The sequence below is a fragment of the Diadema antillarum genome, unplaced genomic scaffold (assembly GCF_040938485.1).
Source record: "Diadema antillarum isolate AM-2024a unplaced genomic scaffold, OU_Dant_1.0 scf00000188, whole genome shotgun sequence".
Classification (NCBI taxonomy): Eukaryota; Metazoa; Echinodermata; class Echinoidea; order Diadematoida; family Diadematidae; genus Diadema; species Diadema antillarum.
In genome coordinates this window covers 539,638-561,434 of record NW_027271077.1, presented here as the reverse complement: position 1 = coordinate 561,434, position 21,797 = coordinate 539,638, and the positions used below count along the sequence as shown (strand labels likewise).

Genomic DNA, 21,797 nt, shown 5'->3' with positions numbered 1-21,797 from the left:
TTGATTTACATAACTGTATAACCGACGTGTCTACAAAATAGAATCAATAATCAAATCCAAACTATAAACGTATTAATTTGTGAGGTCAAAAAGAACAAAGGGGAAAATTCAAAATAGCTATCGTTTATTTGTTTTCAAGAGGCATTCTTTACTACATGCTGTGCTGACGTGAGTGCTGTGCTGTGCTGTGCTGTGCTGTGCTGTGCTGTGCTGTGCTGTGCTGTGTATGGCATGAAATACAATTTTGTTAATTCAACGTTTGAGTATGTGATACATAACTGGGTTTGTTTTTAGTGTATTTGTATTTTCCCATTTGTTTCATGTTTGGATTAGTAATGTCTTTTTCATTTTCAAATCAAAACTTTTATGTAACTTTACAATGAATGAACACCATTTCATTTCAGACGTCCAGATTCCCCCTGTAATTCAAAAGTTGAAATGAACAAGTAGAATAAATGTCGACAGATTATGTATAATTAGTGATTTTTATTGTGTCTGCTCAACCCCCCCCCCCATCTATAACCAGACTTAATTCGAGTAGATGAAGATTTTGATTTAAAACTTGGTTTAAAAAATAACCCTAGTTACGCCGTCTACATCGACATTAATTGATATACTATTTTCTTCCAACCATGACAAGATTCCATTTTGCGTTGTGTTTTCCATTTGTCTCAGTGATCACTACATGATTATGGCTGTATGGAGCGAATCCCAACCATCTCCGGTAAATTATGAATAGATTATTAGTCTTAACCCATTGAGGACGATTTGATTTTGCTACAACACGCATTTCCCATAGACACTTGCCCGAGTATACTCGGGACTCGTCCTCAACGGGTAAAACTAAAAATAATCGACATTAAATGGATATCGAAAGATCTCGGCAATGTGTCACGGGGAGATTTTTTTTTTCCTCAATGCGATGTTCATAATGCTTATCAAAATTCTGAAATAAAACTCAAAAGTGTACTTGATAGACATGCCTCGCTTCGAAGAAAGAAACACCGTGGATGGGTCATCCAAAATGCACAAAATGCGTGAAAGAGATAACATGTGAAGCTCATGCAGTGTGAACAATATATTGTGTGTAAAAAAAAAAAGTTACGGGCATGGATTCAAACGGTAATTATACGTTCGTGAAAGTATGCGTGTACAACACTTTAATATGATAATTTCCAAGTAAGAAAAAGAAATCAAACTCTCACATCAAACTTGTATATCAGGTAATGACGTGTGGTCGTAACAAAAACATTGCCCCCAGTTTAAGTATTGATATATATATATATATATATATATGTATATATATATATATATATATATATATTATATATTTGCAAATGTATCTCCTCGCAGAAAAGAGATTGCACTATTTGACAATGACATGAAAAAATGTTTGATGGGCTCAACAGCTGTTTTTTTTTATTTAATAGTATCACTCTTGTGTTATGCAAAAATGGGCTAAATTCATGCATTCATATTCAAATTCCTGCAGGTATCATGAAAGATTCAAAAGATATCCTACATCAAAAGTGGAAAATTGTGCGAGCCGCACCCCTTCACACAGGAGGTAGTCAAACGGATCTATTAAACTACAGACCAATTGGTGTGCTTCTAGTTTTGTCAAGTTATTAATCGACAAGTCTATACATTCTAAGGGTCAATGACCTTTTACACTGTTAAGTTAACTGTTGAATGAAATACCAACATGGATTTCGTCTTAATCACTCTACATCCACTGTATTGACAAAAAAAAAAAAAAAATCAGGTTTCAGTTGACAATGGCAGTTGACAATGGGGAATGTGTTGCGGCGGTGACCCTAGACTAGGAAAAAAACTTTTCATTTAACGCTGCAAGATAACCACGATAACCTTATTGAAAAGTTGATAATTGAGATTTGATAATGTTGAGATTTGATAATGTGGCAACTGAGAAGTTAAAACAATAGGGCCTATTTCAAAATGCGGGTACAAGTCACAACAGTAGGCCCTACATGGAACCAGTATATAGAAAGGGGCGTACAGCAAGGAAGTATTCTTAGGCTATCTCCCAGAGGCTGTTAAACAATAGAACGTGTTTTTTTTTTGCAGACCACACGTGCTTACATTTTTCTGCCAAGTATCCAAACATTGAAAAAAAAAATGACGAACTTTCTATACATACAGATTAGTTTTCAAATAATCACTTATATTAATTTTGATTGTAAAAAAAAATAATAGCCAATTTAATGTTAATTGGAACAAGGCAAAGTTGCGCCAGCCCACATCAATACGGAGCGCAACAAAATACAAATATTCGAGTTATTGACGACTTGAACTCTTACAAAAAATAATTAGCAAGTAAATTTCAATAGCCCATTGTAAGTTTTTTTAACCATTTATTTCTTTGTAACAACGTATTGTATCATGTTTTTGTTTTGACTGCCCGTATTTTGTTCACCCTCATGATTAAAACATTTTGTCGTTATCGAAATGCTCTCTTTGCCATTGCACACTTATGTTTTTGTGTGTATAGATTATTTGTTCAAATATATAATTGTGCTCATCTGTATGATATGTTTAACCAGTTTTTTCCGTTTTTGCCTGTTCTATCTTTATTTTTTTTCTATATTCTTATCCTCGGCCTTGCTGGGAAGCAGCTTTAGAGCTGATAGCCTTTTTACGGTGTTGAAATGAATAAAAATCAAATCGACAACAAACTTTCGAATTAACGAGTTGTAACTCATGACGAAAGGACGGATTAATGATCAATTATTGATTAATGTAATGGAGATCAAAACATCAAAGACACCATCCTTATCATTCCGTCTTAAAGATAAGAAATCACTGTAATACTGTGTATTCTACATTGTTGCATTTATAGCACAATTTAAACTATGCGTATTTTTACAAACCTTGGAGATGCATAGGGCATAACGTCATGAAAACAGCAAGATATTCCAGCAGTCTGCAAAGACCAAAATCGCATCCGCCTCTCCACATTGCCGACATGATGATCACTCCCTATTGAAATCTACTCTCAATGTTTGGTAGTTTACTGACTCGACTCTGATGTCAGTTTCCTTGCAATGGTGTCGCTGAACACTAAATCTTGTCATGCTTGTCATCAACACTTCCTCGTTTTCGTAGTCCAGAGTGCGGTAGGCGATAAGCGATAAGCTAATAGGCAATAAACACTAAGTAAAATTGCAGCTTGTACTTCAAGGAAATGTGCCAGGCTCATGGTAACACAATGTGTATTTGAAGTACTTAAGGTTTTCACACTTGAAAGTTTTCACAAGTGATAGTTTCGATACTTTTTGTGGGTCTTCTTCCGTCAATTATTTCAAAGACAACAGACACATACGGAGTAGACACAAACATCACCATAAAAACTTTTAAGCGATATAATTAGCATTTCAGAGGTTCCCAGTTTGTAATCTATCTTAAATGGCATCCTCTATTTCATATTCAGATGGAAGAATCTAATTTCGGTTTCTACATGAATGAACACATCATGATTTCAATTGGATTAGAAAATCTGATATTGTTTGGATTTAACGTATTTTCGAATAAATGAACAGTAAGAGATCACATTCAGTTGGCCGTCGACGTGCACTATATGAGTATAGTGCTAGCAATGGAATGATATAAAGATTTCTCAAAATCTTTTCTAGGTAGCCTTTTAATACACACGGAAGCTTTACACCAAATACGTGCGCATTCTGAATTTACAGAAGTTGACTTGCACTGTCAGACTTGCACACTCATACATTTTCACTAAAATTCAATGATAAAGTGACTTCGGTTTAAGCGTAAGTATACACAAACGACATCCACCTGCACACACATTCCGAAGATCATCACGGATACCAGCCTTATCCCTAGCATATTTAATTTTTCCCCCTATACGTCATAGTAGTGTAAATATTTCAGTAACGGAGGAGTAACTCATCTATAAGATGAGCCCCATCCAAGTCTTCAGCTGTACACATGGCAGGGGCGGATCCTTTACGACCTCTACGAACTTTGACCTTTGACTTCATGATCAACAATGTAATTGTTACTTTCTTACGTCATTATGAACACACCCTACGGAATTTTGTGAAAATTCATTTATCAGTTCTCGAGTTATCTTGTAGGGCCTGCACAAACAGACAGACAGAAAGACAGACATACGGACCCGAAAACAAATTTATCCTCACCCGGCCGAAGGTTTCACCTATACCGGCGGAGGTGATAAAAGCAGATAAAATGTAACCAAATCAATCATAAAGCACAGTTGTACACTGATGGATCACTCATACACGCACTGATCCTTCTTGTCGATTTGGATTTGGACAGCCGAGTTTAGTATACTCCAGCAATTTTCTTTCATTCTCCTCCCCCACCCCACCCCCATTGCAAAATTCTAGACTTTAATAAGCATCCCTTTGCTTTTCCTACATTTTTTTTGTTATTACATGTACACTGTATGTCTGGTTGAGCTGCTTCTTCTTTGAAATGTTATCTATTCATCCAAACATTAATTACACTATCCTTATCAATGATTCATTACATCTTCAGGGTAAAGGACTTCTATGAATTCTACACGTTACCCTCGTAAAACAGCACAGTCCAACTTTTACGTATATTTTACAAACTTTGGAGATACATAGGGCACAACGTGATGAAAACAGCAAGATATTCCAGCAGTCTGCAAAGACCTAAATCGCATCGGCATCCCCACATCACCGACATGATGATCACTCTCTGTTGAAATCTATACTCCTGTATGGTAACTCTGATGTCACAGATGGTGACAATGGTGTCGCTGAACGCTAAATCTTGTGATCAGGCATTTCCTTGTTTACATAGGAGTGCCATAGGCCAATACGCAACTATTGTAGGTTCGCGGTAACGCCATGTATATTGTAGTCATACATGGCGTTACCATGAACCTGGGAAAGTTTTTACAAGTGCCAGTTTCCATGGCCTTGTGGGTCTTCTTTCGTCGCACAATATAGTCCTTCAAAAACTGCAAACACGATGTCATTGTGTATTATCGCAAACCTCTCGTCCTCATTCACCGCGAAAACTTTCAAACAACATATTTCCCCGGTACTTTGCTTTAAGATTAGGAAAGCGAAAGGACGACATTCAAGAATAGGAATTATATTTACAGCATCTGGCGGTGACATGGGAGCTCACTGATCTCGATCACTGATTAACGTGCCATGGTCGCCGAACGGCGACCTTAGTCCTGACGTGCCATGGTCGCCGATCGGCGACTAAGAAGAGCGAGAAAAACATTGGTCATTAGTGGTACCATAATACGTTACACCAAAATACTGGCACTGATATGTACTGGTAGCTGATTAGCATAGCCATCGTTTCCACTAAAAACATGAGTATACTTACATAGGAAAATTTTGAGTAAATACATGTTTTTTTCAGCTACATGTATTTTTTTCGCGTCGGGAAAATCCGCAGAGAGTGCACCCTCTGCGAGCTGTGTATAGATCATAATTCTCATTGATAAACCACGCGTGTGTGTGCTACTGAATCTGCGTGTGTTGTCTATGCATTTCCACTCGCATTGTTCTGCTTGGGTGCTCTCCTGCGGGAGCGGTTTTCATTTTGTCCCTCAAAGAGGGTCAGCTTTCGTTCGTTGGTTAAGTCTTTCATCCTTTTGTCTTGGTTAACTTCACTAATCGTCCCTACGCTAGAATAAACAAAGGAAGAACACGCTTTTGTTCTTGTCTATGCACATGTACAGTGGACGGAAAGTAGACCTGTAAACAAAGGCCTGCCGATTTCAATAGAGTGCGCCCGCCTGCAGTCTGCATAGAGAAAAGAAGGATTAGTAGGTGCTTCCTTCTCAAGTGGACAAAAGACACTATTCCAGGACCCGGGATTTACTTTAGTTTCAAATACAAGATCTGGGACTAAAGGACTCAGATTTGGGAATGAATTACCGAGGCAGAAAAAGAAATTGAAAAGGCAAATTGAACTGCCAATATCTTTGGAATTATACAACTCTAGAAGACAAATTTGTTATCATTTGAAAGAGGAAATGTAGCTCTAAAACTTTCTCACAGAGTCAAGGGAGCGTTCTATTGAAGAAAAATCACGACTGACTCTTTCTTTAAACACTACACAAAAAGTTATATCAATTTTTTAATGATATCGATTATTTCTGCAATATTTCAGGTTCAGATAGATATTACAGCAAACTGACTACATGACACGAAAGACCAATTATTTCTTGATATTTGTTGTGTAGAACTCAATTCAAAACAGTCAATAGTTTCAAAGATATGGCAGTTTTAAATTACATTGTCAATCCAGTTTGCAAACTTTCTGGCGTTGGGTAAAAACGTCTGGCACGTTAGGGGTTTTGGGTCTGGCACATTAAGAGTTAATGATCTCCTTGTGAGGAGACTTGGTGGCGACTGATCAGTCGTCGGAACTCGCGCGACTCTAAAAGCCCTTAACAGCTAGACCTTACCACTCACCTCCCTGACCTTACCCCGACAACGTCGGTTACGTAACGTCCGGAGGACAACAGTGTCCTCGCCTCGGGCAATATAACCGCAGGAGAGAGCCAGGGATAATGTTTTTTCCAAACACACACCGAAAACCTTCTGTGATGGGTAGGTTTCCATAACAACCTATCCTTTCATGGGCGCGAGAGGGTGTAGTTATAATCCATGGACGTGTGTCCACTGTGTCATTCTCTTTGGACTATTGCGCATGCGTCTCGCTTATCAAAGGAAGTTACCGCGAGCCATAGGAGCTTTTTAAGAGAAGGGCTATCCGGGTATAATGCCGGGGTAACTTTACGCTAGCTGATATGGCTATAGGGTAGAAATAAGCTAGGGTAGAATTTGGCTATAAGGTTACCGCGACATCGTCCGAGAAACATTTTGCGGGGACCGTTTTAACGGGGAGGGTAAAGAAAAAATTAAGATTGCGAAGACCTTGTCGCGGTAACTCTGCATGGTTGTAAAGCTCTGTTAAAACGGGACTTAGACCAAGAAATGGCTTGCGCTTTCACCTATAAGGCGACTCAACGCAAGGAAACGTTGCCGCGACGTCACCGCGGCCTTTCCTATAGGTCCTTCATCTTTTCATTAGCGTTGCGGAGACGTCTCCGGCCGCGCGACGGGTCTCCCCAAGGTCACGGAGACGTCTCGGAGAATTCACGGACAAATTTAGTGTCGGCGTCTAAGGAGGCGTTGCGGAAACGTGTCCGAGACCAGCTGGAGACTGGAAAAAGTCCCCGGAAAAGTCGAATATGTTGGATTCTCTCGCAACTCCCGGTGTTTATGATTTCCTCACTGCGAAACGTGTGAAAAGTGCCTTCTGGTGTGTAAGTTAAAAATGCACGTGATAAGATGACACGCATGCAGTCAGTTTATTGTTCCAAACTTTAGATCCTTGATAATGAAAGATTTCTTGTGATATTCAGTTCTAGGAAGATTGATATTGAGAGGACAGCTAATTGCATATCTATTTTTGTTGTTGTTGAAGGATTTCGTTTTGTTATGAAATATTGCAAATACGTTCAGTCATAATTAATTCATTGACAACTTTATATACATGAACATAATATTGATACTGGATTCTCTTGGTCATTGACTGCTGGTCTAATCTCTTAAGCTTTATCTTGTCTCTTTTCAAAACATTTAATCTCTGCATAAATTCAAACAAAATCAAGCAACACATAAAATCAAACAGTTTTATTAACAATCAACAATCAAAACAACATTTATTCAAGGACGCAAAGTTCATTGATCGGGGGTCATTGATGGAAAATCTTGTCTTTTTACCCTTTCTCTGCCAAGGAGTCAAATGCACACAAGTTTTGTACACAAACCTATACAGCAAATCAAAGTGGCATGCAGAGGAGTAAGGCATATGATTATTTCATAAGTCATGCATGGGTCACAGAGTATTTCAATGCATTACACGGGTACATTACTCCCTTATGTGACCCATTAAAGGATAGAGGCAGCTAAAAATAAGTGTCAATTCAAGACATCAAATGAAGTGATAACGGAAAGTCATAGTACCTGATCGGCCATCATGACTCTTGTCAATAATGACAATCTTGAGGCATCTCAAAAGTTTAGCAGTTTTCAACCATGCAGTGCCACCATTATCATGGTCAATTTTCTCAATGAATATGTTTGAGATAGCCTAACTCATAAATAATCATAATTTTCAACAGATTCAGTCACTTATTAGAAATCAGTGAAAGTTAGCAAAAAGTCTTTGTCATGTCAATCAAAGGTATAGAATCAACAGTAAAAAAAAAAATGTGACATTTATGGGTATCATCGAGTATGCACTCACATGGTATAATGATGATTAAGTTGCTAATATCATTGAAAATAATTTACCGGCAGGGCCCTACATATCAATTTGGGTGATCTGATCTCTTAAATCAATGCACCCAGTAGGCCTATAACTCCAAGGCTAGAGAATAAATACATAACAGTTAACTGTAACACACCTTACTGGATTTCGGCCTCAAATATCAAGATCCAGCGGGGTTTTGTTGCGATATAACACATACCACAATGTATATCTTTAGAAAAGCAGTATCTACATCTGTTCTTTCGAAACGCAACCAGCTAAATGAATTAGATGGAAATATCGACCAAAGTTTTATTCGACATTGACGCTCAGTTTTGCTGTTACTGCTTACAGTGCATTATAGGTCTCCACGTCATTGTAAAAATATAGGCCTAAAGGCCTATTACACCATACATACTCGTAATGAAACTGATTGACAATTCTTGTGGCCGGCGCAACGTGGTGGGGTCTTGCCCCTCCTCGCATTTTTGCAGAAAACATATATGAATACATAAGATGTATAAACCACTTTGGGGGCCCACTGTTGTTTTTTGTTTTTGTTTTTGTTTTGTTTTTTTGCTTGTTGGTTGTTGAAAACAAGTGCCGGGCGCCAGTGTTAATATAAACTGCCATCCTTCCCTCCCACCACCCCCCCCCCCCCGCCCCCTCCTTCAGCACATATACAGTTAAAACGTGGCGCCGACCGTCATTCTTATTTCCTAATCATTGTAATGTTTTGAAAGAACAAATAATGTCCTTTCTAATGATTTTCTACATAACATGTCATAGCAAATAGTGGATCTTACTATACTTTACTTAAAGGGAAGAATAGTGGGCCCTACTGGTCGATTTATAAGCAATCCGCTTTCAACTTTTGCGAGATACTTTAGAAACCACTCTGTGAAATGTTAAAAAGCATATAATTTTACAAGGAATTTAAGTTTATTTGATGAAAATCTGTTTTGAAATGGGTGATATAAAAAATAACATAGGTAAACAAAGCGACTCTAATAAACGGTAGGGTACAGGGGCGGATCCAGGAATTCTGTAAAGGAGGGGGGCGCAATTATAATTTCTGGTATCACTTCCGGATTTCATTTCATTTTTCTTTTTTTTCTTTTGTTTTTAAGGAAAAATAAAGGGGGCGTGCGCCGGTTGCGCCCCCTTCTGGATCAGCCACTGGGGTATCAAAAAACGGAACCTATAAAAGGTGGGTCCCATATCTTATCAGGATCGCTTTGTTTTGATATGTCAGCCATATCAAACCAATTTTCTTTACTAAGTAAACTTTGAATTCCTCACAGAATTATATGCTTTTTCATATTTCATAACAGGTTTGTCATTATCTCGAAAAATCATCATCAAAACACGTTGGAAACTTTGAACCCTATCTCAGCCGAAACTCTTCACCTCTGGTATAAACTTGTACATGTACTGCAATCGTCAGGTGAAGCGGCAGCTACACCCCGTGCGCATGTTATATATGCACGTAGAAAATGCTGAGCAGTCCGGTGTCGAGTCTATGTGTGCCATGTGGCTTATAGAATAAAAGTCAAGGAAATCGATCGGTGGGACGGTGTATTGAAGAAGATCATTCATATGAAACATGGATAACCGGGATACTATAACCGAAGGTGCCAATGTCATACTTCAGAAAGGGAAAAACATGAAAGTCTACAAAGTATTACGAAAAAAGTGAGTAACATTCGAGTACTCTCCCCCTAGCCTGGTGCTCATCTCAGTCCCATATACATAATATTGTGCTGTTCATGGTAAACTTATGGATAGTGACCACAACCAACTTGTGGTTGTGGGCCATAAATACTAAAGTGCCTAAATACGAAAGTGCATGATTGCCGATTGCCACTGCATAGACAAAATACTCAATATCTTACCACTGCAGTAGAATATTATGTTCACATACATGCAATAGTCTAATCATCTTCTTGCCATTAAATTTAGATCTACTAGACTACTAACGATTGGTATTAAAATTTAATTACAGTAATTTTAGTTTGGCCCTTTCAGTAACTTGTAGTTTAGTACTGCCGACCGACTGGGTACTGCATGTCATGAACTTCAATTGCAAATTGTTGAATAGGTCTTAGAGTAGACCTACACTAGTCTACTATCAATATATTTTCCAATCTAAAAGTTTAAATGACTTGTGTTTAATAGACTCTTGTCAGGACTAATGTGAATACCAGTACTTTCATATCCATGTGGCATGTTGATATCTCGGATTCCAGAAATCCAAATTGCACCAAAATCACAGAAGAATGTACTTGATAACTTATTTCTAATCACTCGTGTAAATTTGAACCAAATTGGTCATTAGGAAGCGTTGATATCGACGTTGACTTTCATGTCATTGCTCAAAACATCTTTGATCTTGCTCTTTGCAAGAGATCATAGCCTGCACAGTCGAAATCTGAAGTGCTCTGTCAGAATATTTCAAATTACCAGGAGCAAAAAAAAACAAACAAAATCAATGAACAAATGATTTATGGCAAGTTGCAAGAAGTCGGATGAGAAATGCAGTTCTCAGACACAGACATAGAGAAAGACAGACAGATAGACATGCGTATTTGTATTACTCAATAACACACTTCCTTTAACTTGCGTCAATCAGTCATTGCACATTGATTTTTAGTTCCCACATGGAGTGCCCGTTGGCATGATATTAGCTAACTTCAAGCCCCGGTCACACAGCGCTTTACAGCTTTAGAATAATCACGGCCAAAACCGTCTAAAAGTGGTTTCCCGTGAAGCAGACGATGTTGTTCGCATTGATTTCGAGTTTAAGACAAGCTACGGTCGATTTACAGCTGTATAGACGTGGCAGGACGCAGAGAAAAATCGGAACGGCGTCTGATGCGGTAAAAAGTTTACAACTGCTCAAAATTTTACTCCGCGGACAACCACAGGTGGCACACATGGTAAAGATGTGCTACACACGTGAAACACACGTGATAATCCGTGTTCCAGCAGTGATTAAAACTTGGGGAGACGCGGTAAGACGCGAAAATTTATCAAGCAGAGCATGGTCATCTGACGCGTCTTACGCGTTGGTATCACTGGAAATAGCATGTGCTTAGCGTCATGTCGCTGACTAAATGATTTTTCCGCATATATACACGTGGCTGGACGTGGTTAGCCGTACTTAGGCAGTGCTTCAGCAGTGGAACAGCCTCTTACGGCCATACCCCGTACAAAGCATGGCCAAACCAAAATTGACCAATAAATCACCACTTATAACCACGTCCACCAGATTTTCATTATTCATAACTTTTTGTACGTGATTTTGACGTGGAGTGCTGTGTGACTGGGGTATCAGTTTTAGATTGTGCAAGCAGTGTGTGCCGCGATCTCTCGCAAAGAGTGAGTTTGTTTTGACCAAGGATGTGAAAGTTGACATTGATATTGACGGTTTCCAACAACCAATTTGTTTCATATTCATGTTAGTAATTAGAAATAAGCTATCTTATTATTTTGGTGCAAGTTAGTAAAGTGAAATTTGAGATATCTACATGGATATGAAAGTACATTAGTGCTGATACGTCTTCATTACCAGTACTTTACTTTTTTTTATGATGCATAGAAGAATGCTAACTGTCAGACTAATCTTAACCTTTGAATTTTAATTGATGAGCAGTGGTAAAATGCTCGTGTAATTGTCTACAATATATGTTTGCAGCAAAGTCTTCCTTGACAAACGACACTTTGCCTTGGACCCCATCATTGGCCATCCCTATGGATCATCATGGGAACTCCAGGGTCGTGGGTTGGTGCCAGTATCGGGTGAAAAAGAGTCACATGACATTGCCGGAAAAATAGGTAAGCATAGATTGTTTCACATATAAATTGTTGATCTGTACCTTTCACACACGTATGCACCCAAAATTGTGCACTAACACATAAAGAATGACATGTGCATGTTAAACTATGGTTCTCAGTTAGAATAAATGAAAAGCAAAACAAAGCAATCATTTCCACTAACTGCTCAGTTTTTTGTTGACAAAAATGATATGGATTTATAATCTGTTCATTATGTGTACCAGTATCAATGTACTTGAATGTGATAATGTACACCATGGGTTGCTACAGTACTTTGAGTGACATCCGATGTTTGTTTATGTTGTTTCCTATGTCTTGTGTCGTGTGTCTTACTTTAAATGTTCATGATGTGTGTTTGTTTTCTGTTGACTTTTATGCCAGATGAAGGAGGTGCAGATAATAGGGCTATCGTTGATGACATGACTTCACAGAAGCTTGGCAAAGAAGACATCACAAACCTGAAGGAGCAAGGGAAAACTGGTCAGGTAAGTATATAGACGAATGAAAGAAAACTATGCACATTGTTGATAGGATAAAGCATTTTGATTATGAAACAGGAAATGTGCCTTGACACTTGAAGAGAGTATGAGGGAGAATATCGATAACAAACTTATTATGTTCATTGTAAACTTACAATAGGATTGCAATGAGGAAAGTAACATAATTTGAAATACCTTATAATGAATTGTTTTTACAGTAGAGTGTATTGCATAATGGTTGTTATTGATGTTTGTCTTTAACCTGTGGAAGACATGTCTGGAGTATACTCAGGCAGGTGTCTATGGGAAATGCATGTTGTAGCAAAATCAGCCCATCCTCAACAAGTTAGATACTCCTCTTTTGATTTGCTTGATGTACTGATTATTGCACGCACTGTTTCTTTGTTTTCAGGAAATTATCGATCATCTCGTTGAAAATAGTTCCAGTTTCAATGAGAGAACAGTCTTCTCAAAAGCAAAGTATCTGAAGAAGAAACAAGATAAGTGAGTACCCATATACAGTTTCTTCACCATTCTTGAGAGCCAGTTCATTTGAGTTCAACTTTTGTTGTGATTTAAAAGGCATGATGTATCATGTATTCTATAATTTTCCTTCTTGTGGTCACAGTGACTGAACTTTGAATTTTGGGAAAGCTCTTTGATAACTGCATTTTATGGAATTGGGAGTCTTTTGATCTGAATATATCCAAAAGTTTACCGTTTAAATAATTGTCATAACAATACTGTCTAAGTGTGGTCTTTATGACACCAGCTTTGTGGTTCTTCACCAATGTGCAAAATAAGTGACTTACTTCCTACTCGGATAAGCAACAAAGACTCTTGTGCATCCTTAAACTAAATGTTTACAAAGCACCTAGATGTGTTGTATGTCTTCTAGATACCAGTTCCAGTGCACTGACTCTTTTTGTTGTATAGTGAGAAAAATATTTCACAGAAATGAGACCCATATCATGTCATGTCCCTGAGTGTGGTATGATATCAGTTTGTGCATGTATATTGGATAAATATGTTTCTTTCTTCTTCTTTTTTTCTGCAGGCATATTATGAGGTTTGTTGTTCTGCGACCAAGCACGCGCCTTCTATGTCAACTATATTTCAACAAAGCTCCTTCCAAACATATGTGAGTTTTCATCAATAAAACTTCCTTATCTATGTAATTGTCTGCATTATTTTATTATTGAGTAGTAATGAAAAGATTTCTGTTGTTCAACACTACTCTTTGTGTCACATATGATGTACAATATAAGGCTCTGGATATGTTTGCAGGAGATATCCTGTATTTGTAACTAAATGAGACGAGCATTTATTTCCACAACCTCCACTAGCCCCTCCACCACATCCCCCCCCCCCCAAAAAAAAAAAAAAAAAATAAATAAATAAATAAATAAATAGATAAACAAACAGGCTTTCAAGTGGCCCTACTTTTCCTACTTTTTCCTACTTTTTTTTTACTGCTGTCCCTACTTTTCCAACTTTTTTGCTGAAAATCCTGCTTTTTCCTACTTTTTCCTACTTTTTTGGTGAAAAACCCCGCAAAAAAAAAAATGTGCAAGGCTACTTGAATAATTTATATTCAGAAATGATGAGTAGACTCTAGTTGCAGATTCTTACTGGTGGGGAGAGCCTCTTCAGCATGAAAGAGGGATATCACACACCAATCAACCACAAGACTGCTGCCAGCCTCAGCTTTTGCTCCTGTGCAGATGTGATTGATCCCACTGATATTGCAGCCTAGGACTTGGAGCAGTGCTCAACCAGCTCTCATCATCGCTCAAAATTACCAGGCTCTCCCAGGAGCAAAAGTGAGGCTGAGGCAGCAGGGTTGTGAGTTCAAATTAAGATTTACATATAACATCAATAGTTCTGGTGAGTATCGACGAAAACTACTCCAAAAAGCCTGCACATGTCCTGACTTACTCCTACTTTTTTTTTTCTATAATGCCCTACTTTTTCCCTTTTATGTCCTACTTTTTCCTACTTTTTTAGAGATTTTGTTCCTACTTTATTCCTACTTTTTTACGTTATCCCGCTTGAAAGCCTGAACAAAATAAAAAAATAGATAAAACATTCTGCCAGTTGTCCAAATTCAGAGCCACTTTGATTTAAACACAGTGTACTTCCCTCAAAAAGATTTCAAGAATTATCAGTCTCTCATGATGTACACATTGTCAATGTTTCTCATCTCATCTTTCCTGTGTGTATAAAACTAAGCAGAGCTGACAGACATGCATTGATTATGACCAGCCCACTGACATACACTCACCACTCCGCTGAACTTGATTTCATGCAGACAACTTCGCATAGACACGCTAGCCCAGATTCTGTCGGCCACAAACGTCCAATCAGGTAGCAAGGTGATGATGGCTGAGCATTGCCAGGGTCTCCTGGTTGGTGCAGTTGTAGAGAGATTAGATGGTGAGTAAATTAGATATCATTCAATTTGAATCACACATGGTAGAAATTCCTTCTTTCTCTAAACATAGCAGATTTTAGTATTTGGAAGTTTCTCAATATTTTGCATATGACTATTAAGCTATTATGAAAAAAAAAGAGACAGGCAAAAGTTTGGTGACATTTTAAATTTGGTACTAAAACACCATCATTCACAAAATTATAAACGGTGAAATTTGCCAAATGCAAAAAAAATTATCAGTCAAATGTTTCTATTTTTACATAATTTTGTTCCCCTTATTTTCTTTACAGCATGAGCCATCAAATAATAATCAGTTTGTGCTTCGTATGTTTAATCTAATTTTACGATTTTTATTTTCATGCTCTTTAAAGGACATGGAAGCATTGTGCAGTTTCACTCAGAGGACTTCCCAGCGCACACAGCCTTGAATGCATACAACTTTTCCAAGCAGTCCAGAGATGTCTTGCACACGTTTCCTCTCAAGGATGTGTATCAACATCTCCTTAAGGACACCACTGAAGAGGAGGAAAGGACTGGACAGTGTGTTGCGGGTGTGGGTGATGATGAGGAGGATGCGGCAGGCTCTGTTGTTATGGAAACAGATGTTGCAGAGAGGACTCGGGATGAGGCAGAAGTTGACTCTACTGAGGGTAGGATATCATCTTTTGCTGAGGATGCAGTCAGTTCTTCCGTTCCAGCATCGTCAAAAGATGCGGGAATGATGGACGCCAGCTGTGAAGGAGTGGATGATGAGAATTCCTCTTCACCAGAAGACAAAGATGATGGAATGAAGACAGAATCATCGGCCCAGAAGAGCCATCCACACAGGGTAGGTATTTGTTGAAGAGATTGTATCACTATGTTAGTCAGATGATGATTTATGCTTTAAAGTTTGATTGAGAAAAATAGAGGTTGACACTTGAAACAGAGTTTCATCTGCTTTGAGGTATTCTTTAGGGATGAAACACAAGAACATTTTGTAGAACTACTTTGTATTCTTAGTTTTCAACCCTTTTGATTCCTTGCTGGTCCTGTGCTTGACAAGTAAGGTGAGCATGTGAAGGGGAGATCAATTTAATCTGCATGCATGATTTCATGTGTAATAGTATCACAATAATTCTGCTATTGAGTTGTCCATAACCTTAATGACTTGATATGAGTCCGAACTTATTAATTATATTTATGTTGTTATTACTGTTTGTTTTCTTGTCTCAACACTACACTAAAAGCAAAGTTAAGATGTGCGTTGTGTCATAATTTTCAGGAGGCTTCATGCTTTATTTCCTTCAATGATAAAGTGATACTTTCATACGAAATGATGGTTACTGCAAGTTTGCTATGTAACATCCATATAAACATGGCCAACAAATATACTGAGTAGAAGTAGCCAAATTTCTTAGACTCTTGAGGTAGTGTTGTGAATATTGAATAAATCACTTGTTTATGTACTGTAAACGCCAATGCTTTGCTTTCCAGCACAAAATGAATCTTTTTACACTAAATCAATTGTTTCCTCAAGGGTTGCAAATGGAGCAAGGCAAGCAAACTAATTTCTTACTCTCTTGAAATCTGCTGCAAATTTAATTTCACTTTCCCTATGTTTTATATAGGTTGAGGACGAAATGAAGCTGGAAAGGAGGAGAAGAAGACTTGAAGCCATGACAAAAATGAAGGACTTGCTTTTGAAGAAAGATATGGACACGTAAGTATATTTTGATGAAATGGTATTATGTAGGGATGATTTGTCAGGTGAACAATCTACACAATTGGGCATTAACCCTCTGTATGCCACAGTTTCTTTCTGACCATAGATTATGTGTGTGAAATTAGTGCACATTTGACTCACTGGCAGAGAAAGAGTTAAGCACACTGCAGGGAAATCCCATATTAAAGAAAAAGATATTTCAGTCCCAGGTATCAGCAACTGAAAATCTTATCACATCAAGACAATAATGAGGTTATAATCAGGACATTCTAACAACCCATCTTCTAGGGTGTTCTATGGATTATTGGTAGTAGAACGTACATGTAGCCCTCTTTCTTGTTCAACTCGTGTAAAGTCTGTCATATATTATTTGTTCTTGATTGCTTTGTACATTAATGAAACACCCCCCCCCCCCCCCCACACACACACACACACACAAAATGTGTAAAGTGTGGAGCAAGCTTGTAAGTTCCTGGATTATAAAGGATATATTGCACTATTAGATTTTATTGAGCTTAGTTCAAAATACTATATGCCCCTAAAAATAGTCAGTCAATAGATATTGATTACATTTTGCTTTTAAACAAGAAGTGTTTTGCAAATAACAGTGAATGTCTGTTTTTTGTTAAGCTGATGTGCATGTATGCAATTTTTTTTTTTTTTTTTTTTTTTCCACCAGGCTTTTGCTTGTCTGCAAATTCCATCCTGCTGAACTGCTGATGGCACTCATTGACTTCCTGGCCCTGTCCAGACCATTTGCTGTGTACTCTCCCTTCAAAGAGGTGAGTTCTCAGTTTGTGCTATCATAACCACTTTGTATGTGGAGTTACTAGGTTCTGAGTGTGGGAACATGAGATATATAATGACTGTAAGGCCTGTGTGATCTATGCAATAGATGATTTGGATGCATATGAAAGCATTGCCGGACTTTTCATTAGCAGCTAAAAAAAGAATAGAAGTAACTTTGCACAAATTGATTATCATTGCCTCCGTTTTCATTGTTTGTTTGTTTGTTTGTTTTTTGTTACGCTAAAATGTTACAGTGTAGTACAGTCAGAATTTTGTCTTGGTTTGTATGTCTAAAAGGCAATAGAATAATGCAGACTATGAACCTGATATAGTATCATGTGATGTGTCTAGTTTTAATTTAACCTGTTGAGGACGAGCTGATTTTGCTGCGACACGCGTTTCCCATGAGCACCTGCCCGAGTAGACTCGGGACTAGTCTTCAGGGGGTTAATTACTGCACGACGTAATCTCTATCTTATCTTGAATTCTGTCAGAGTGCATCAAATACTTCTCTTTTTCAGATGACTCTCATAGTAAAGAATGAAAATACAACAAATCCTGCTAAAAGAAAGCAATTTTTCTTGCCCAAAGTTCAGTTTTGATCTTGCCGCAAAGCAATACTATCTACCAAGATATTTGTTACGATGGAAGTCCCTTGTATTTATGTTACACGTCTGCCTTGTCTCCTCTGGTTCAGCCCCTGGTGGATTGCTATGTCAAGCTGCGGGATCGAGGTGGCGTCATCAACATCAGGCTGACAGAAACTTGGCTGAGGGATTACCAGGTATCATCCTTACCCTATCACTCTGTGCTTAGTGCATCAATCAATCGATGAAGAGTACCCTTCTAGTATCCTAAGAAATTAGGAACCCCCTGGTAGCAGACTGTTGGGACTGATAATGCCTCAAACATGCATAAGTGTATGATTTACGTGCCGAATAATTGCCACTTAGAAGAAAGGTCTACACCAAAATGCGCATATTCATGAATCTTAAGTGCATATTTGCACTATGCTCACATGTCAGTGATGAAAACTTTTGAGGCAAAAAAAAAAAAATGTGGCAGTAGTATTATATGTGACCGTGCACCTCAAAACGAACATAAAGTCGCACACATTGATTTTGCGTGAGGACTGAAAATAAGTGAAATGGGTCAACCTAGCCAAACTAGACTTTTTCATATTTTCTGAAAGAGCGGGTCTTCTTTTACATTATGCTAAAATTTGGTATCATAAAACGGGCAGGAAAGTGTGTTTTTCTAGCAGTTTATCTCAAACATTTTTGGTAGAATAGTGTAATTAGGTGTGCCTTTAGAATCCCTTTTTCATTTCTGAAAAACCTTGTCCACACTCTTCACTTTCAACTCTAATAACTTTTGAAAGGATAGTGCTACTGCTTTGAAAGTTGGCATTAATTATGGACAGAATGTGTTAATGAGGCATGCTTAATTTCAGTTTAATCTGATAATCCCTTCATTGTCGTTACTCTGGTGGTTTACTTCCTGTTTTTTGTCCCATTCATCGCACAGCCAGCACGGTTTGGTAAAGATTAAGCGCTTGAATAGACACTGTACTTCAGAGCCTCTTTTCTCAGTTCACACTTTTCCTGAGTTTGTGCTTTCTTTCCAATATTTAGATAGGTTAGGAGAGTCCATTTGATTTGAATTATACATCATTTTAAAGCTTAAAGTCTGCTCTTTCAGAATATGGTCTTAACTACAAATTCATGTCTTGCGGCTTTTTGTTTGTTTTGAGGTGCAGGGTCACATATGTTCTTGAACTGAACTCTTTTCTATTTTGAAGTACTATAGGTAACATTGCTTTGTTTGATACTGCATAAGAGGTTTGATGCATTGCCATGTATTCAGCCAAATACCTATGGAAGTGCAAGTCTGCACAAATTTCAGGTCTATATTTTCAACATAAATGAGAATAGCTGTCCATTATCAAGACTAGAATGCTCTGTTTGTAGCCTTGAATTAATCATTGAGAGTGGATCATATCACTGACACTGAATGATTTCACCATAATTTGTTTTATTTGCTCTGATGTAGGTGCTACCAGACAGGACTCATCCCATGATCAACATGAGCGGCACCGGAGGATATCTTCTGACCGGAATTGTTGTTGGGAAATGAAAGTACTGAAAAATTAATGCAACTCGTGTCTGGATAACACCGGCACATAGCATGGTACCCTGCATTCTACATGGTCGTGACAAAAGGGGGACATTCTTGTGAAACTTTGCCTTGGATTCAGACAGTCTCTTAAAGTCTGGTTTTAAACTTTTCTTGAAGCATGAATCTGTTTCTCAACATGTATTGTCAGTAACATTGCACAAATTTTGCGCTATGCATTTGTACAAGAGCATGTGTCTTGATGGAAGGCTTGACCTGGGCCCTGTTTCATAAAACTTGTTATCAATAACAAGTTACGATAGTTGTTACAAGCTACTGAAATCCTTGCATCTGATTGGCAGAGAACAAATTAGTCATAGAAATATCACAGTTGTTACTGATAACAAGTTTTATGAAATAGGACCCTGGTATTAATATGAAACAACGGTTGAAAATGGGATGACTACCAGGTTTGTTCTTAAAAAGATAAGGTCACATTGATTGATGTCATACCTTGTGGTAACACCTACTAAAAAGACTTTGAGAGATCCTGTCTTTGAAGTGATCCCCTCAGAAAAAAAACAAACAAACAAATCAACAAACATCATATTTACTTTGACTGTGTGTTGAAGCAATGCTGATGAGCTCACATTACATAGGATGGCAGGAGTTCAATGGTGTAGTGGACAAGTATCTTGCTCTCACAGACAGTGTCCAGGTTTCCTATCCTACATGGTGCCTACATCTGTGGATGAGATGTGCCCATAATGTCCGTCTTCACCCAGGGTGTGAAGATGAGTTCCTGGCAATGCTGTTGGGTAGTATTAATATCGGGGCCCTCTGGGAGATCAGTGAAAATGCTGAAGAGCCAGCCCCGAGTATTAAAAGCGTATAATTCTCAGTATAATTCATTTTAGTGGAGGTTTCCAATTGACCAGCTTGTGTAATGAGATGCTCACAGAGTTACTAGTGTTATGCATTTGAATGGAGTGCTATGAAGATAAAAGATTTCGTACATGTAGAAGTGTTTGTGACACAAAAGTACGTTGATATAATGTCAGCTCACGTCTCAACATCCTAACTCGTCACTACCGGGAAATAGCTGGGGTTTAGTTTTCCGCTATCAATTTACATGCACATTCACATAATGGCTTTGTAAAATTTCACCAAATTGATGAAATTAAGGAGGTAATGTAATAAACGGTTTGGTGTCAGTGGTCATTGTGTTTTCTTCTTTTTTTTTTGGAGGGGGGAAGAATCAATATCGTTTTAGAGTGTATGGAGAAAAGAGTACATAGAAAAGAGTTCAGAAGTTACAGTGAAGTCAACTTGGATGAGACTTTCGAAGGAAAGCGAATTTCCAATCAAGACTCACACCTTGGTTAACACAAATATGACTTGGGACTCTTGACAGCACCACTGGCCGATTATTGCACTTTTGGTGAACGAGGTCCCCAGGATTGGAAAATTTGTTTCAATTTTTATACAGTTAAAACTGTCTATAGCGGCCACCCAAGGGAGACGAAAAAAGTGGCCATTTGTAGACAGGTTTTTTAAAGGGTGTGTACAGTTCTGGTCGAGGTGAGGATTTAGCTTTTGACGTTTTGCGAGATATTCAGAAACCACTCTATGAGATGTCACAGAGCATGCAATTCTAAAGGGTATCAAAAGTTTATTTGATGAAAATCGGTTTTGAAATGGCTGAGATATCCAAAAACAAGGTGAAACAAAGAGATCCTAATAAAGTTGGGGCATGTCGCCTTTTATTATTATCACTTTTTTGGATATCTCAGCCATTTCAAAACCGATTTTCATCAAATAAACGTTGAATCCTTCTTAAAATTACATGCTCTTTCATATTTCATAAGAGGTTTCTCATTATCTCACTTAGAAATGTTCAAAACATGAATCCCCCCTCAACCAGTACTGTACAGTCCCTTTAACATGCTTTTTTCTCTCAGAGGGAATTGTTTTTAGTACTGTAGTTGTATATGGCAGGTGGTCGCTATTAAAGACAAAATTGACCGTGTCTGATTCAGTTTTTGTTTTATTTTATTTCATTTTATTTATTTATTTATTTATTTATTTATTTTTTATTTTTTTATTTTTTTATTTTTTT

The 21,797-nt window shown here is 37.9% G+C and overlaps 1 protein-coding gene across 1 annotated transcript; it reads left to right on the top strand.

The window, feature by feature from the left end:
* The first annotated feature begins 9,849 nt into the window (after positions 1-9,849).
* On the top strand, positions 9,850-20,142 carry LOC139723396 (tRNA (adenine(58)-N(1))-methyltransferase non-catalytic subunit TRM6-like). Its single transcript, XM_071634642.1, has 11 exons — positions 9,850-10,014; positions 12,017-12,156; positions 12,538-12,641; positions 13,048-13,139; positions 13,693-13,776; positions 14,947-15,071; positions 15,441-15,898; positions 16,680-16,771; positions 17,454-17,556; positions 18,261-18,347; positions 19,616-20,142. Exons 1-11 carry the CDS (start codon positions 9,926-9,928, stop codon positions 19,697-19,699), a joined length of 1,458 nt encoding a protein of 485 aa, XP_071490743.1. The 5' UTR covers positions 9,850-9,925; the 3' UTR covers positions 19,700-20,142.
* Positions 20,143-21,797: the final 1,655 nt, after the last annotated feature.